General features: G+C 50.8%; 1 protein-coding gene across 1 annotated transcript; it reads right to left on the reverse strand.

Moving 5' to 3' along the window:
* Positions 1-1069: 1069 nt before the first annotated feature.
* On the reverse strand, positions 1070-6349 carry Dlx3 (distal-less homeobox 3). The gene is made up of 3 exons (XM_028755197.1): positions 5821-6349; positions 4552-4742; positions 1070-2932 (listed from the first exon to the last, which is right to left on the reverse strand). The coding sequence occupies exons 1-3, from the start codon at positions 6143-6145 to the stop codon at positions 2585-2587; spliced, it is 864 nt and encodes a 287-aa protein (XP_028611030.1). The 5' UTR covers positions 6146-6349; the 3' UTR covers positions 1070-2584.
* Between the last annotated feature and the right edge of the window lie 11977 nt (positions 6350-18326).

Here is an 18326-nt window from a genome sequence, read left to right on the forward strand (position 1 = left end):
AGGACAACACTAAGACCTGACTGGAGGTTCCAAGCTGAGCTGGGTCACAGTGGCTGCTGGATGTTGTCAGTCATTTTGTAAACAAAGATGCTTCTGTGTGTGTGTGTGTGTGTGTGTGTGTGTGTGTGTGTGATGGGGAAACCTGGGTGTATTCTGCACTTGTGTATTGGAGGTCTAGTTCTCCTTGGTTTCTTGTTACGTTAGTGTGGTATTCCTGTCTCAGGTGTTTGTGTGTGTGTGTATGTGTGTGTGTCGTGTAAGGTGTGTCATTCTCCTCAAAGGATGACAATTTTCTTCAGGAGGGACTTCACATATATTTTGACAAGAGATGTCACTGTGTGTCTATCAAGAAGGTGCATAATGTGGTTGTGTATCATCTATGCCATCTCCTGATACACACACACACACACACACACACACATTCATCCTCCTTGGAGTCAGGATCTGGAAGAAGGGATCAGCGTTTCCATCATAGGCAGTCTGTGACAGCATCTAGAAGATTCTGAGTCAGGGCCACACCCTTCCCCAGAAGGCAAACACAGACCCCCTCTGCCTATCCCATTGCTTCCCAAGCCCAGTCTGAGGTCCCACCAGCTATAGGAACAGTTCCTCCTGCCTGCTGGTCCCATCCTCACCCAAGCTCATAGGGATAGACGGGTGCGGGTGCGTGAGGGGCTGGGAGTGTCTGGGCGTGGAGGCAGGGGGGGTTCTACCCTCCTGTGCAAGCATGTCGATGTGTGAGCTCAAGATCAAAGAGCAGCCCTGAGGTGACCTGGCAGCTGCAGTGGTGGTGGCAGAGGACAGCTGGCTGACAGAGAAGCCAAGCCACCATGCAGAGTAGAGTCAGGGAGGCCCTGGTTGGGAGCCTCCCACCCAGGCCTGTTCACAGTGTGGGCAGCCACAGGGTCAGGAGGACCTGGCCCCCAACAAGCATCCCAACAGTGGTTTCCACCCTGACCTTGTCTGGCTCAGCAGTCCCTAGAAGCTCAGAGGTCTCTTCTACTAACCTCCCCTCAACTCCAGGCCTCCCTTCAAGAGCTGTCTGCCGCTAGTTCAAAGAGTACCGTGGTTATTTTCTTCTTCATTTTTTTTTTATTAACATTATATATAAAGACTGGTCCAGTAAGAAATCAGACATGAGAAGGCTGGGGAGGGTGGGAGCTGGCTTCATTCCTGTCCCTTTGGGGTGGGACTCGGAGACCTACCACATCTCTCCTTACTCCTTTACTTCCCACCAAACCCAAATCCAGCAGGAGCCCACATCCCTCTTTCAGCTTGCAAAACACAGGGAGATTGGCCCAGGAGGAACAGGGTCACATAAATAGGAAACCACAAGGGAGGAGACTGCTTCTCTTGGTTGCTCTTTTAAAAAAAAAAAAAGAAAGAAACAACAACAAAAAAACCATACTATATATATAACTACAGTCTTTTACCTCTCCTTTCTTCGATGCTTTACCACATCAGGGGGCAGAAGAAAGTTAGCTTTGGGGGGGACGCCTGGGCCAGGGAGAGGCACTGGGTACCAGCCATCCAAGCCATCAGCCTTACCCCTAAGGCACTGAGTTCTAGGCCTCCTCTTGTCTCCTGGATCCTCACTTGTGTCCTGCAGCAGAGTGGAAGCAGCCTGTTTCCAAGGCTGCGGTGAAGGGGGTGTTTGGGGGTTTGTTTTGCCTGGTCTATCTCTGTAGAGAGTTGGGGTCTGACCCCCCATCCCAGACTGCAAACTTACTGGGAGAAAAATGAAGGGGTGAGCGGGGACAGGGCGGAGCAGAGCTGCCTGTCCAGAGATGAGTGGATTTGGTCCTAACTGTTAACAATGCCCGTTGTTATCCTAGGTTTCAACAGCTTTTAAAACCAGAGTTGTGCAAAGTCCTGTACATGGAAGAAGAAATGGGTCCTTGGGAAAAGACATGGGCAGTCCTTTTCCCCAGGGAAGGGGCGGAAAGATGGCTCCTTTAATTCTTCCCTTGAAAGCCCTGGATATCAAAAGGTTCCCTCATTTCGGGGAGTTTTCTTTGGTTTGACCCTCAAATCCTAATGAGGGCTGGAGAACAAACAGTGGGGACCAGGTCAGGCCCCTATCTTGAGGCTCAGCCATGATGTCATGTCCAATGTCTTTAAAGAGTGGCTCAAGAATGTGTTGTTGCCCCTGGTGCTTTAGGTCTGGCTGTGCTGGAATCCATGGTGTCTGGTGTCCCAGCACGAGTGGACCCGCAAACACTCTGGCTCTTCCATTTTGGAGGTCTCTACTGTGTTTGAAAAGCTGGAAGGTGATTAGCCATCTAGAGGCAATCCAGGTTCCTGGAGCAGAGAGCATGTGCTGTCCCCACTGGGGTGGAGCTCCTCAACATCTGGAGGGCACCCCAGTCTAAACAGGGGGAGGGAGTTTGTCTTGGGGGGCATCCTTGGTCCATGCATTTATCATCTGGAGGTTCTTGGGCCCCTGGAAGAAGGGACAAGGGAGCGAGCAGGAAGGGAGTCTTTCCCCTGGCCCCTCAATGATTCCTGAGTGTCGCTAGGACAGGGCACCTTCTGCCTGGTCCTGGGGGGTCCTTCGTGGGGGGCGTGCAGGCCAGGTGGGTACTCAGTACACAGCCCCAGGGTTAGGGGGGGGCCCAGGGGAGGCATGGTGCAGGGTAGCCGGCTGAGGTGGCTGCTGCTGTAAGTGGGGTCCACTGAGGTTTTGTGTGTGGTACCAGGAGTTGGTGGGGTCGTCCAGGTAGTTTGGGGAGGCACTGTATGGGAGCGGTGGGGGCAGCTGATTGCGGGTAGGGGCTGGAGTGGAGTGGGAAGACGTGTCCCAGAGTGCCGGTGACGGTGGTGAATTGCAGGCCATGGAGTCACTGTTGTTGGGACTGTGTTCCAGTGGCACCTCCCCGTTCTTATAGAGCTTTTTGAACTTGGAGCGGCGGTTCTGGAACCAGATTTTCACCTGGACAGAGGAAGAGACAAGCAATTAGTCAGCCTCTCAGCATACCTAAAGGAACCCCCACCCCAGGGAGCCCACCCTGGAAAAGGCAAAGCGGTACCCAGCCTTGTGAAAGGAAAACTAGGCAAAACCCCAGGGCCCTCACGCCCAAGCCAGCATCTTTCTTTCCAGTTGGGAAAGAACTCTGTGGCTTGGAAGATACTACTGGTCCAGTGTGCCACTTCCAAAGCACTACCTTAGGCAGGTTACTTAACCTCTCTGGCCTCACCTTCCTCTCATTGCAAACTGGGGACTATGCCCACACTACCACCTATCTCAAAGGGTTACTATACGGCTCGACAAAGTTAAGACATAGGCAGCTTAAATGGTCTGCTATACAGCAAGCGCTCAATAAAAGGCACCCTAAGTGGGAAATGGGCAGTTTGTGGTATTTTGCCCACATTAGAGGCCCTTAGACGAAGTTCACAGATACACTGGGATAAACAGACACCCACACAGGTATCTCCGTACTCAGCAACATACCCACTCAGCCTTACACAGCCACCAGACAGTAAAGCTATAAACATATGCAGATAACACCCAGATAAGCACCCATAACATGAACACTCAGGCGTGGAGGGCTCCTAGGCTCTGGCTGGGTATGAGGGATGACCCAGGGACTCAGGGGGAGGTGAGCCACAATTCCTGAGTCTCTAAATTTCCCTTGGGGTATCTCCCCCTCCCCCTGCTTCTCTCCACCCCATGACTGGTACAAACAATGATTCAGCTCCTCACCAGGTGACCCAGATTCCCGATGGACCAGGCCCCACACAGCCCAGCCGCAACCAAAGCCAGCCTGTCAACACCTGTAGGGAGCTAGGCACCGACATTCCTCCCCAGAGCAGTGAGGCTGCTTGGGGTTTAGGGACAGGTAAGGGAGGGTGGACTTCCCACTTTCTAATTTCTAGGTCCTTTTAGTGGAGAACTTCTCCACTTGGCTATTGGCAAAGGCATTTGGGTGAGAAGCAGGATCATGATGGTTTTATACAAGCATATTTTGTGTGTGTGTGTGTGTGTGTCACACACACACACATACACACATCCACGCACGTGTAGGCTGACGTCCCATCACAGATACTTGCCTTCTGTTTGCAAAATGCCCCTTAAAGGACCTCATTCCTTAAGTGAGTATTCCCTGGAATGTCACATGTACGCCCTACACGCACATACTTTAGTCTGGGAGAGAGAGAGAGAGACAACAGGGACTCCTATGTCCTAAACGTTGCTGAGGGTCTTGGGAGCTGGTAGTTCTGGGGTGCAGGGGAGGGCATCTCTCTGTGACAGACATACACAGTTGCATAAGTTCACAAAGATGCACACTGCACCCTTCTACGCTCGCTACTGTAACCCTTTCTCTGAAAGCAGAGACTCAGTCGGTCGAAGCGCAAGCAAGAATTTCTGCAGTAGAATGCTGGGCAGGGGCAGGGGCAGGGGCAGGGGCAGGGGCAGGGGCAGAGGACAGAACCAGGGGCAGGGGGCGGGGATGCTTAACCGGCCAGCCAGGCTTAGAAGTATCTAGGGAACCCCCCAGATCCCTCATGCTCCCATCTGCCTCCAGAGACCCTGGAGCGTTCAGTACGAACCTGTGTTTGTGTGAGGCCCAGCTGTGCAGCTAGCTCGGCGCGCTCGGGCAAGGCCAGATACTGGGCTTTCTGGAAACGGCGCTGCAGGGCAGCCAGCTGATAGCTGGAGTAGATCGTTCGCGGCTTTCGGATCTTCTTGGGCTTGCCGTTCACCATGCGTACCTCGGCTTCCGGCTCCTCTTTCACCGACACTGTAGGAAGAATACAGCAGTTAAGCCTCAGCCTGCGACCCCCGCGTTCTCCAAGATTTCCCACCGTCGGACGCCGCACCCTCCGGCCCACTGATCTCTCCGGGACTTCTTGGAGGAGCGTACTGCCGCCCGCGCCCAGGGAGGCAACCGCAGCGACCCAGCCGGACCGGCGGCCGCCCACGACGCGGCGCTCCCTGCTCTGCTCCCGGAGCCTCGGAGCGCCGGCCCCGGCGCCAGCAACTGACTGGGCGAGGACAGCGCGGCTCGCTCACGACTCCTTCCCGGCTCAGCCACTCTTCTCTAGTGACCCACCTAACCGCGGTGGCGTCTTCCACTTCTCGTCCCTCCACCCTATCCCCCTTTAATAAGCTTTTTAATAAGAGAATTTGTTACAGGAAAAAAAATTTGCAAGGATAGTACAAGCGTTTTCTCTTTTTCCTTTCTCTCTGTTTTCTTTTTTCTTCCTTCCCTCCCCTTCCTTCCCTTCTTTTTCTTCCTTCCCCCTCCCTTTTCTCCCTCTTCCTCTCTTCTCCCTCTCCTCTGTTGCTTTCTGCTGTGTGCTTTTTCTCACCCCCCCCCCATTTCTTTCTCGCTGTCCCCACTTCTGTCTCCGCATCTCTGCTTCTCAGACTCCCCTTCTTTCATTTCTGGGACTTCTTTGGTTCTTTCTCCACGAGCCCTTCACTACTCCGGGTTTTCCTAGACGGCGCCCAGAAGAAGAGCCCTTGAACCTCCAGTCCTTGGTGACTCCCCTCAAGCGCCCGGCGACCGTCTTGCGCTACCGGCTCAAGTGCCAGTGGGATGGCAGTACTGAAGTTTCCCCTGGTCATCCAAAGAGCGCTCTCCGTGGCCCCAGCTGCCCCAGAATCTCCAGGAGACCGCGGTGCACAGTGCGCGCCCCTTCGGAGTGTGTTTCACCCCTCTGGAGGTCGTCTAATCCGGTCTCCTCGAATCTCCTTTAACTCTTCCATTTCTTAATCTCAAATTTCCCCTAGATTTCAGCTCCCATCCCCAGACTTCCTCTCGCTTGGGAACATTATAGTCCCTCGCACCCTCTCCACAACCCGGGCATCCTCACCTGGGTCCTGCGCAGGCAAAGGCTGCTCCCGGTACGCTCCATACTGCCTGTAGGATCCCCCGTAGGTATATTCCGACTTGGGCGAGTAAGCACCGGTGCCTGCGAGCCCGTTGAGATTGAACTGGTGGTGGTAGGTGTAGGGGTTCACCGTCTGGCCGTAGGGCTGGCCCGAGTAGTAGTCATGTTGGGGAGCGCTGTAATAGCCCAGGTCAGTGACCGAAGACTCGGGCAGGGTGGGCGAGTCCTTGGAGCCCGCATGGCAGCTAAGCGAGCTGGAGATGTCGGTGAGGATGCTGCTGAGCTTGCGATCGAAGGAGCCGCTCATGCTGGCGAGCGCCGCAACACCCCGGGCCTCCTCCGAGGAGCGCCGAACGGGCGGAGGAGCCCAGGTGGGGTGTATGTCCAGAGGGCGAGGACAGGACGCGGTCGCGTCTGGGGGAGGGGGTGACCGAGGGGCGCTTAGACCATCGCCGGCCGTCGGTCAGTCGCTGCGTGCCTCTCTCCGCGTCCCAAGCCACAGTCAAATGCTGCCAGCTCCGCCCGGCCAGCCGGTTATAGACTCAATGTTGGAGTCGCAGAGGGAGGCTCCTGCGCGCTGATTGGCTGTAAGTCTTGCCTTCGAGGCAAAACACGCTCGCGCTTTCTCACTGGCTCCCCCAACCCTCTCAACCCTCTTTGTTGTTACCCCTAATGCACACGCTCGCGCGCGCGCACACACACACACACACACACACACACACACCACACACACTACTCCTAGCACCACTATGTTCCTCCTATGCTCCACCTCGGATAAATCCTCCGAATGTGTGGAGGGGTTGGTTGGCTGTGTAGAGCCCCCAGGATTTACTAGTCTGTCTTAGTCTGTCTGTTTTAGTGGCCAGGGGTGGGTTTAGGTGAGATGAGGAAGGAGGGGAATATACCCATTGGGTATTCGTGGAAGGAGGTGGTCCTTAGTGATGTATGTGTGTTCTATGCAAATGACAAAGTGGCAAAGACCCACAGTCCATGAAAATATTTTTGATCACTTTTAAAATCCGAAAAAGGAAAAAAAATAATTTCCGTGTTTAAAAAAGCTGGACTATATTACCATATTATCTTTATGACATTGCAGGTGTGAAGTACAAATTTTAAAATTATGAAGGAAGAGTCTCACCAAGCAAAAGCACCTTGGGCCTGCAAGTCATACGATAGACCTGAGAGCATCCTACTGGAGCCAGGCTGTATGGATTTAGGGGCTGCTTTAGAAGATCGAGTTACCCCCAGCTATATGAATGCCGTATCAGAGAGGGACCCAGTTGAATGAAAAGAGGCACGAGGCAGCCCCTATGAGGCTGGCTTTCTGTGTACTTCAGGAAGTCTGGAGACAGAGTCCACTCAGGATGGGACAACACTTGGGAGCACAGACTTTGTTAGGGGTTAAAGAACTATGTTATATTTTCCACAAAACACAGAAGATCGCCGGGCACTGGTGGTGCATGCCTTTAATCCCAGCACTTGGGAGGCAGAGACAGGCAGATTTCTGAGTTCGAGGCCAGTCTGGTCTACAAAGTGAGTTCCAGGACAGCCAGGGCTACACAGAGAAACCCTGTCTCGAAAAACCAAAACACACACACACACACACACACACACACACACACAGAGAGAGAGAGAGAGAGAGAGAGAGAGAGACTACAATGTGTGCAAGAGTGCCCATGAGAACCTGTGTACAAAACTGTGTCTATGTGTGGTGTGAGGCGGTGGAAGTGTAGGGTTGTGAACAACCGACCAGTCAGCTGTGTATGCCCAACTGTGCGTGGATACATGCTCAGATCCGTCTATCGCCAATAGATGGAGCCATGTCCTTCACTCAGTTTCTTCTGTCCATGAAGACCCCGATGAAGAGGCTTCTCACCCTGGCGCAATCTCCAACCTTCCTAGTCCTGTCTGGCTCTCAAAGTCCAGTTCCCAGGTAATAATATTTGCTGTTCCGGGTGCCAATCCCATTTCTTTATTGCATCTCCAATTCTGTTCCCAAACCTATCCTTGGAGGAAGGAGGCTTTTCCCAATTTCAATTCCTATTCCCTGACTCCATCCCCATGCCTTCCTTACACACCTCGAACCTTTTATCCCCCCTTCCTTTGCCTAGCCGGGACACACAGTGCCAGCTCGCCACCTCGTGGTTGCTCCTGGGTCCTGCAACTTGCCTTAAGGCTGCCTTAAGGAGCTAGCAAGCAGACAGGAAAGGGGTCTCATTCTGCTTAGAGTGTTTAGGGGGCGCGGTGAGACGTTTCAATGTTAGACCCAGATACAGGATGCTGAGCCTGGAAAAACTTGAGCTTGGCGGGGCAGAGGGCCTAGGTCGGGAAACAGGGACCGGAGTAGGTGACCGCCTGGCCTGGGCCGCCCCGGGAGGCCGCCGCGTGGGAAAGGTGGGGGCGGGGGCGGGAGAGGGGAACGCTATCTGTCTGTCTATCTGAGCGTCCCCCCAGCTCCTATCGCCCGCCGCTGCGAGCTCGTGGCGGGACGAGTTGCCACCCGCTCTGGATGCCCTCTGTTCTTCTGCCAAGAGGGTGTCCAAGGAGCCCGGGGCGTTGGGGGCAGGAAGGGCATTGGGCTGCCGGTTCCCCTCCCAGGATGCAAGCGGGGGCGGCGGGGAGGGCCTGTTTTGGAGCCCCCAGCTGCCCACAGGGAAGGGACAGCGTCAGGTAAACCCTGTCTTCGGAGTTCGTTCATTCATTCATCTGGAGTGACAGGTGATTCGGAGACGCCCCAGTCTCTCCTCACCCCACCTAGGCCTGGCTGTGAGTGAGCACAGGAGCCTTGGGGTAGTAGTGAGTTATTTTAGGGTAATTTCCAAGGTCTGTTGTGCTCTAGAAACGGACTGAAATCACAACAGCAGCGTAAAAAAGCATTTAAGGCGGGGCGTGGCAACGTATGCCTTTAACTCCAGCACTCGGGAGGCGGAGGCAAGTGAATCTCTGTGTGTTCGAGGCCAGCCTCGTCTACCGCGCTAGTTCTAGGATAACCAGGGCTATACAGAGAAACCCTGTCTCGGAGGGGGGGGGGGATTGTTTAAAAATTGCTTGTGTAGTTAACACCTTGTCCCTGTTGCACAGTGTGCTGGAGACTGCCTACCCCATTCACCACACTCCTTCAGATACCTAAGATACAGCCTTTGAGAAATGTTTGTTGAGTGACTAAATAAGAAGAGCTGAATCCTCTTGGTACTGTTCTAACAGAGGCCAGGCTGAGGCTGAGGTATAACTGATGGAAGGCCTGAAGCAGGCACAGGACTCAATGGAAATGAGTTCGGAGTTGTTCTTGAGGGGTCTCTAAGACCAACAGGAAGGGAGCACCAAGAGCTGGGTGATAACTGGGTGGAGAGGCAGCCAGAAGATGCAGCAGGACTGGTGTCACCCACTGGACCTCATCTGGTCCAGCAAGATGAGCAAGTGTCAGCTAGCCAGAGTCCTGCTCCTGAAGGAGGGATGAAGCAAGGCAGCTGGTGACAGATGACAGACCTCTAGGAGGCTGGCAGGAGTGAAGGGTGCTGGTTGGTGTGTCCAGGTCAAGGTCTATTGCACAGCTTGTATCTGACATAAAGAAAGAGGTACCTGCTGATAGCCCTGGTTTTTGGAGACGAGGTATCAGACCAATTAGGCACTACAGGCACTGTTCATAAAGAACCAGCAGAGGGATGATACTCAGGAAAAGGATGGAGCCCAAAGGTGTGTAGGCAGGCTTACTTTCTTCCTTGCCTGGAGACCTGGCGCCATCTAGTGGTCATAACGAGGGCACTTCTGAATCTCTGGAAAGCTGGAAATCTGCCTCCTGCATCTACTGGACAATGGTTCTCATAACTCTGTCTTGCATTACTCTATGGTTTTCAGCTCCTTCCCGGTTCTCCCATCTTTGTTTGGCCTCCTCTCTTTGGGTTTCTAGCATTCAAGTCAGAAAGTAATTTACACACATCTTCCCAGAGTCTCATCCAGACACAGACTTTGTAGAGTCTCTACGGTGTCTCCATGTCTTGGGTGCCAATGAGCTGACTTTCAGGACAGACATGATGTCCTCCTCTTCATAGGGCCCAACTTCTGTCCTGGGAGGTGGGCACTCTGGGGACTGGATTGACTATGGTGTGGTGGGTGACTGGGTGGGGGTTGTATATACTGCCGTGGTAGAGAGGCCAAACCCTTTGTAGGCAGGAGGGCACCTGAAGCAAGACCTGGAGGAGGTGTGGCGTTTGGTGTATAAAACCAGGAATAATGGGAAATAGTGGTTTCTGGTAGCTGGAAAAGGCTGTGAAAAGTCTTATGGAGCTGCCTAGAGTTTAGTATGGGGGTCTCAGTGGTGGGGAGGCCCTAAATGTGAGACAGGGGCTCAGAAATCAGTCCTAGAAGTGGAATATCAGGACCATGTACTGTATCCATAGGCTGCAGAGAACCATTAAAACGTTTTAACCGGGCTGGAGAGATGGCTCAGTGGTTAAGAGCACTGACTGCTCTTCCAGAGGTCCTGAGTTCAATTTCCAGCAACCACATGGTGGTTCACAACCATCTGTAATGGGATCTGATGACCTCTTCTGGTGTGTCTGAAGACAGCGACAGTGTACTCATATAAATAAATAAATAAATAAATAAATCTTTTAAAAAGTTTTAACTATGAGAGACAGAGTGGGATTTTCATTCTAGAAGCATCTCTGGCTGTTCTGTGAACAAGCAATTGCCAAGACCGAAGGCTAGAGGCCACTGCACTGGTTCAAGTGAGAAGAAAGTGTGGTCTGGGCTAAGGAAGAGGCAGTGGGGCAGAAAGAACGGAAGACTGGCAGCTGCAGAGTCATAGGACTCGGAGACGGACTCGGGGCTCGGAGACGGACGGTGTGAATAGTGGGGAGACTCTTCTAATGTGGACAGCTGAGTGGAGTGTGGTGGATGCATTCTATGAACAAGAAAACCCCAGAAAGAGGGGCTGCACGGCAGAGAAGAAGATGCTGCCAGTTTGCTGCAAGCGTGTGCACCTGCAGACAAGTGCTTATCTTGACCCACAAATCTGCATAAATCAGAACTGTACACTCAGCATCCAGACTGAGCACAAGCCGGAGAGCCACACACCCAGCGCCCAGAAGTCATGTGGGCAAGAGCCATCTTGATTAACGCCAACTGAACTCATGGATCAGATGGTCGTGTTTTTGGTTTTTAAGTCTCATTTACTTAGATATCTGGGCTTTTTTTTTTTTTTTTTTTTTTTTTGGTTTTTCGAGACGAGGTTTCTCTGTGTAGCCCTGGCTGTCCTGGAACTCACTCGGTAGACCAGGCTGGCCTCAAACTCAGAAATCTGCCTGCCTCTGCCTTCCAAGTGCTGGGATTAAAGGCGTGCACCACCACCACCCGGCTAAAATGTTGCTTTTTTAGTTTTTTGTTTGTTTTGTTTTGTGTTTTTGTTTGTTTGTTTGTTTTTTGTTTTTTTTGGTTTTTGGCTTTTCGAGACAGGGTTTCTCCAGGGCATTTTTTCCTGTATGTGTGCCTGGGGCCCAAGGTCAAAAGAGGTCATTTGATACCCTGGATTAGAGTTATGTATGGTTGTGAGCCACCATCTGGGTACTGGGAACTGAGCCTGAGTCCTTGGCAAGAGCAAGTGTTGTGTGCTTGATTGCTGAGCCATCATCCCAACTCCCTGTAGGAAAATGGAAGTATACAGTTGTCAGGAGCAGCCTTGCTTATACACTGAAGTCCTAAATCAGCCATAGGCCTAAGTCAGACATACATGCCTACTAACACAGAGTCTTGGTTTCTGTGGAAAAACACTGACCCTAAAACAGATAGCTATAAGATCTTGTAAACAGGCAGCCTTGGTGGAAATTTACCAGCCTGGATAAGGAACAAGTGAATCACAGAGAGAGTCATAGTGATCTGTTCCCTGCTTCTTCACCCAGCGGATACTCTGTTCTGGAAGATATCTGGACTCCCCCTGAGAACACCTACACTCCTGCATCATCCCCTTCCCCACATCCTGCTTCTATGTGTATATAACCCCTGTGTGAAAAAATAAAATGGCGGTTTGATCAGACTATAGACAGGCTGCTGTTCTTTGTATCACCTGTCCTCCAGTTCTCTCTTCAGGGTCTTCTGATCCCAGTTCAATGCCCTGTGGGACTGGGGCATATAGTATATACTCTTTTGTCTTTGTCTCTGTCTCCTCCTCCTCTTCCTCCTCCCCCTCCTCTTCCTCCTCCTCCTCCTCCTCCTCTTCTTCCTCTTCCTCCTCCCACTCCCCCACCCCTCCTCCTGCTTTTCCTCATTTTCTTCCTCTGCAGCACTGAGGATGGCCTCATGGATGCTGGACACATGCTGTATCACTGAGCTACTGGCTCTCCTAGCTCCGTCTGGTTTTTTGTTTTTTTGTTTTTTGTTCTTATAACTCAACACTGTATTGTAAGATACATGCACAATGTGGAGGGTATTGGCACATTCTGTGCGAGCCTCCTGTCATAGACTGCATCACTGAGCATTAATCTGCTCAACAGTTGACGGGAATTTGGGTAGCTTCCAGTCTGAGGTGATCCTAAGTATCACTGAGAGGAGTATTCTTGCACCTGTCTTTTGTTTCGTACCTGAGGGTGAAGTGCGGCGTGTGTGTGTGTGTGTGTGTGTGTGTGTGTGTGTGTGACTGTAGAGGATCCTGCCAAGCAGTTCTCTGAAGTGGAGTCTGAGTGTCACTGAGACACCTAGGAAGGTCTGTCCAGCAGCGGTTGGCAGCAGGTCACATGGCTCTGAAAATCAATCAGCAGCCAGGCATGGGGGGAGGGGGCACGCCTTTAGTCCCAGCACTTGGAAGTTACAGGCAGGCGAATGTCTGTGAGTTCAAGGCCAGCCTGCTCCATAGTGAGTTCCAGTACAACCAGTACTGCATAGAGAGGCCATGTCTCAACAACTAAAAAAGAAGAAAAAGAAGAGGAAGAGGAGAAGAAAAGGAAGGAAGGAAAGAAGGAGGGAGGGAAGGAAGGAAAGAAGGGTTAGGAATGAACACTTTGAGTCTGGCATTTTACTGCAGCAGAGCCTCTGGCACAGAGCTGGTCGAGGAGGGAAGGAGAGTGCACAGAGCCAAGGAAAATGGCAGCGGAGAGTGGTCAGAGGTGAGAGGCTGTGCAGAGGGCCCTGAGTGGTGGTGATGGCTCTGAAGGAGAGCTTCGAAGAGGAGGGTGTGGCCAGTGAGCTCAAAGGTATTTATATGGCCTGGTTGGGGCAAGAGGAGGACTCCTCAGGAGTCGGTTGGAGGTGTGGGAGGAGGTGGGGAAGGGGGCCAATGCTGAGGGAGAGTGGGAGGAGAGGAAGCTCGGGGCAAGTGCAGGCAGCTCAGAAGGTAGTGGAGGCTGGAGAGGGCCGGAGAGGGCTGAAGACAAGGGCACTGGCTTGCTGGGGCAGGGGTGTGAGTGTTTGAAATGAGAACAAGCCTGTTTTGATGTTGGTTGGAACTGGTGCCCTCCCCGAGGAGGTAGGCGGCATGGAAGAATCTGGAACTCCACCAAAGAGGTGACTGCTCCCGCTGGGTCAGGAAGGAAGATTAAATGATAAGAGGCAGCTCTTGCGCTGTGCCAGGCTCTGCTCAACAAACTAGAGCTCACTCACTAATCCCTAGGAGCCCTGATGTGGGGACCCTTGTTTCTACCTTTTGACAGAGGGGGAAACTGAGGCACAGAGAGGACACATAAATGGTGGATTCAAGATTTGAGCCCAGTCATTGGTGTTGTCCTCTTCCTCCTCCTCCTCCTCCTCCTCCTCCTCCTCCTCCTCCTCTTTCTTTGAGATAGGATCTTGCTGTGCAGCTCAGGGTGATGGAGAACTCACCAACCCCTTCCCTTCCCTCACCCCTCACCCCCAAACACTGGGATTGCTGGCTAGGGCAGGCAATCTTAACTTTCTCTGGGGCCTAGGCAGGTGGGCCTTCTGGTTTGGTCAAAGGTTACATGGAAACTGACCAGGTGGGTGTTTGCTAAGCCAACCTTGACATTTCTGTATGTTCAAAACATCTTAGGGTCACAGGGATTGTTCAGGCTACTTGGGCCTTTTCCATCAGTGCCTATGTGGTATGAGGGTTAAGTTAAGCTACTGAGAGAGAGCTGGTGGAGCCAGAGGCACAGGGAGAATGAACAGAAAGTCTAAAGGGAACCTGCTGCCAGTGGGACCAGTGCACTCTCTTGGGTGGTGAGCTAGGCTCCTGGGTGCAGTGGGTAAGGGGTTGGCCTTGAAAATCAGGAAGAAGCAGGGGTTGTTTAAGAATCATGTTAAGGGCTGGAGAGATGGCTCAGCGGTAAAGAGCACTGACTGCTCTTCCAAAGGTCCTGAGTTCAATTCCCAGCAGCAACCACATGGTGGCTCATAACCATCTGTAATGCGATCTAATGCCCTCTTCTGGTGTGTCAGAAGACAGCTACAGTGTACTCATATACATAAAATAAATAGATTTTAAAAACAAAAACAAAGAGCCGGGCGGTGGTGGTGCACATCTTTAATCCCAGCACTTAGGAGGCAGAGGCAGGAGGATTTCTGAGTTTGAGAGTTCGAGGCTAGCCTGGTCTACAGAGTGAGTTCCAGGACAGCCAGGGCTACACAGAGAAACCCTGTCTCGAAAAACCAAACCAAACAAACAAACAAACAAAACAAAAACAAAAAACAAACAAACAAAAAAAGAATCATGTTGAGTGGGGAGGAAAAGGAGGAGTGGAGTGACCCAGCTGGTAAAAAAAAAGGGAAAAGTTCTAGGTTGGAGGGCCGGAGGTTAGAGGCTGGAAGTGGAGGATGGAAGGAGGGATTACACCCGTCAGAACCATTAGACCCAAATACTAACCATACCAAACACTGGAGGAGATGGCAGGGAAGAGGAACTGTCAGTCATTCATAGACGGCAGGGGAATTCGAGATGCAATGGGCAGATTCTTTTTTTTTTTAAAGATCATTTATTTTATATAAATAAGTATACTGCCGGTCTTATCAGACACACCAGAAAAGGGCATCAGATCCCATTACAGATGGTTGTGAGCCACCATGTGGTTGCTGAGAATTGAACTCAGGACCTCTGGAAGAGCAATCAGTGCTCTTAACCGCTGAGCCATCTCTCCAGCCCTAATGGGTAGATTCTTACAAAGGCAAAACCTAGGGTCTAGGTTGTAGCCCAGTTGGTGTGGGTTAGCATGCATGCAGTCCTGAGCTCTCACCCCAGCAGGACATAAAGACAGGAATGGTGGCTCATGCCTGTAATCCCAGCACGTAAGAGATGGAGGTGGAAGAATTAAGGGTTCAGGGCCAAGGCTGTGAAGAGATTGATAAGCCAGTAAAGTGATTGACTTTGATCTCTAGAATCTATACTTAAAAAAAAAAAAAAAAGCTGATGTGGACTGTGCCTGGTGGGATTGTCTGTAATTCCAGCTCTGGGGGGGCGGAGGGGATGACAATTGTATCCCTGAGCTTCACTGGCCAGCCAGCCTGGTCACTACTTGGGGAGTTCCAAGACTGTGAAATACCTTGTATTAAAAAAAAAAAAAAAAAACCAAAGTTGGTGCCTGAGGGGTGACACTGAACACAGGAGGTTGTCCTCTGGTCTCATACACTGTACACACAAGCAAACACATACACACAAAAGCCAAACATAGAAATTCCAAACATAACCATCCCATCCCCCACCCAACGGCACTTCCAAGTTTTTACCAAGTGACATAAAAACTTGTTTATTTATTCATTTTTGTTTTTTCAAGACAGGGTCCTGGAACTTGCTCTGTAGACCAGGCTGGCCCTGAATTCAGAGAGATCCACCTGCTTCTGCCTCCGGAGTGCTGGGGTTAAAGGTGTGCACCACTGCCGCCCTGCTGAAATAGAAACTTACAGTCACATAGCAACTTCACACACAGCAGTGTTTTGTGTAACACCTAAGAACTCAAGGCAACCAGGGTGTCTCGTGGAGTAGGTAGAGGAACAAACTATGGTGCGTGCAGGTCAGTACAGAAACTGAGCCACCGAGGCACAGAGGGATGAGGAACTCAACCTTTCTGGAATTTGCAATCCTCCTGCCTCAGCTCTGGTGTACTAGGATTCTCCGGGTGTGACTACGCCAGCTTTTGTTTACAGTTAGTCAGAGTGTATATTCCTGAGTTGCAAAGAGAACAGATATCAAGTATTCTTACTACTTTTCTCTCTCCCTGTAAATACAGGGGGGAAGTCAGTAGTAATGTTAGAATCCTGGAGTTATTCATTTGTCAAAACTCAAAGAATGGTACAATTCAATGAGTGAATGCTATGTAAATCAAGGGTTTAGTTCAACATGAATTACCAACACAAGAAACTACATTTCAGTAAATGTGTCGTGGCAATGCTGTCTTCACAGAGTTGGCCTCTGGTCTCCACAGAGGCCATAACACTAATCACTAATGACCACACTATGCACATACATAGTAATAATTGTATTTTTAAAGGTGGGGAAATGAAAAACTCCTCGTAGCTCTTGCTCAATTTATCTGCAAAAATAATCTATCTTTAGGAAAACAAAACAGAATTTTAAAAAAAGAATCATCAGGAAGTTCATCCACTCACTGCCTGTGACATTACAGGAGGAGCCCTGGAGCCCCCATTCCATCCCCAGTTGCCTTATCCATCCGCCACCCATGGAACACCAGTACTGGGTACTGGGTACTGGGTACTGGGTACTTGTAGCCGGCCAGCGGCCACAAGTCGACCGGGTTCACCTGAGAAGAGAGCTGGGAACGAAAGGGGGACGGAGAGCGAGAAAAGATGAAGCCAAGACAAAGTTCTCTGATCAAGGCTCGATGCTTTAATGTTCAGCTTTCAATTTAAAGGGAAAGACCCCGCCCAAACCCTTCCTAGTTTCAGCCCGGAAAGTTAGGTGGGATAATCCGTTCTTGGTCACGGGTCATGGCCGGCTGGCGATGTCTCAAGGCAAGCCCAGGGGCAGTTCTTCTTTCAAGTTCCTGTAACATGTTCTATGTCTAGCCTAGGTGGGTGACTCCGCCTAGGTGTCTATTGACATACAGCCAAGGTGGCTAGTTCCACCTACGTCCTATTATTTGGTCTGTTGTGCTAAACAAGGTCTCTCAGGCCTGCTCAAGGCCCGGGAAGGACACGGGTACTGGGTACTGGGTTGGTTCCAGTAAGTTCCTTCTACCCTTTATTTTCCTGTTTTGTTTTGAGACAGTGTTTCTCTGTGTAGCTCTAGCTGACCTGGAACTCACTCTGTACACCAGGCTGGCTTTGAACTCAGAGATCTGCCTGCCTCTGCCTCCCAAACACTGGCATTAAAAATGTACAACCCACCACCTGGTCTAGCCCTTATTTCCAAATGTTTATGTATTGAGACTTTGCAATCCTCCTGTCTCATCCTTCTGAATGCTAGGATTACTGATATGCCTCATTATGTCTGACTTAAAAAAATCAGTCTTGTTTGTCTGGCTTTGCTTAAGCAAGCATTGTCCACTGAGTTACGTTCCCCTACAGCTTTTTACTTTATTTATTTATTGTTAGCTTTTTTTTTCATGTGAGTACATAGTAGCTGTCTTCAGACACACCAGAAGAGGGCATCAGATCCCATTACAGATGGTTGTGAGGCACCATGTGGTTGCTGGGATTTGAACTCAGGACCTCTGGAAGTGCAGTCAGTGCTCTTAACCACTGAGCTACCTCTCCAGACCCTATTGTTAACTTTTAATTTTGAAACATTTATTCATTTACTGGAGGTGAGAGCATACAGATGTCCTGGTGCAGGTGTAGGGGTCAGAGGACAGCTTCCAGGAGTTGCTTCTCTCCATCCTCCCTGTGGGTCCCAAGGATGAGATGCAAGTCATCAGGCTTGGTGACAGTCACCCTTACGCACTGAGCCATTTGATGGCTGTTTTATGGTGTGTGTGTGTGGGGAGGAGTATCAGGGGCAGAATGTTCTGTGTAACCCTGGCTGTCCTGGAACTCACTCTATAGCCCAGGCTAGTTTCAAACTCAGAGATCTGCTTGCCTCTGTCTCTCGAATCCTGGGATTAAAGATGTGTGCTACCACGCCCAGCTTCAGTTTTGTAATTTTTGTTCGGTATGAATATGTCACACAAGGCTGGCTCTCTAATTTTGGTCATGGGGGTCGGAGAGATGACTCAGCAGTTAAGAACACTGTCTGGAGCTGGAGAGATGGCTCAGCGGTTGAGAGCACTGACTACTCTTCCAGAGGTCCTGAGTTCAACCACATGGTGGCTCACAACCATCTGTAATATATAGATATATATATATATATACATATAAAGAGAGATATATATATATATGTATATATATATATATATATATATATATATAAACACTGTCTGTTCTTGCAGAGGACCAGGGTTCTAGTCTAGCCCTTACACAGCAGGCAGCAACCATCTGGAAGTTATAGGGGCTCTAGTGATCTCTTGTGGCCTCCCGGGCACACATGATTCACAGACATTCATGAACTAGGGATTGAGTCTCATTAGACACCGGTCATACACCTATCCCCAAAC

The sequence above is a fragment of the Grammomys surdaster genome, unplaced genomic scaffold, assembly GCF_004785775.1.
Source record: "Grammomys surdaster isolate TR1022 unplaced genomic scaffold, NIH_TR_1.0 126048, whole genome shotgun sequence".
In the NCBI taxonomy this organism is placed as follows: domain Eukaryota; kingdom Metazoa; phylum Chordata; class Mammalia; order Rodentia; family Muridae; genus Grammomys; species Grammomys surdaster.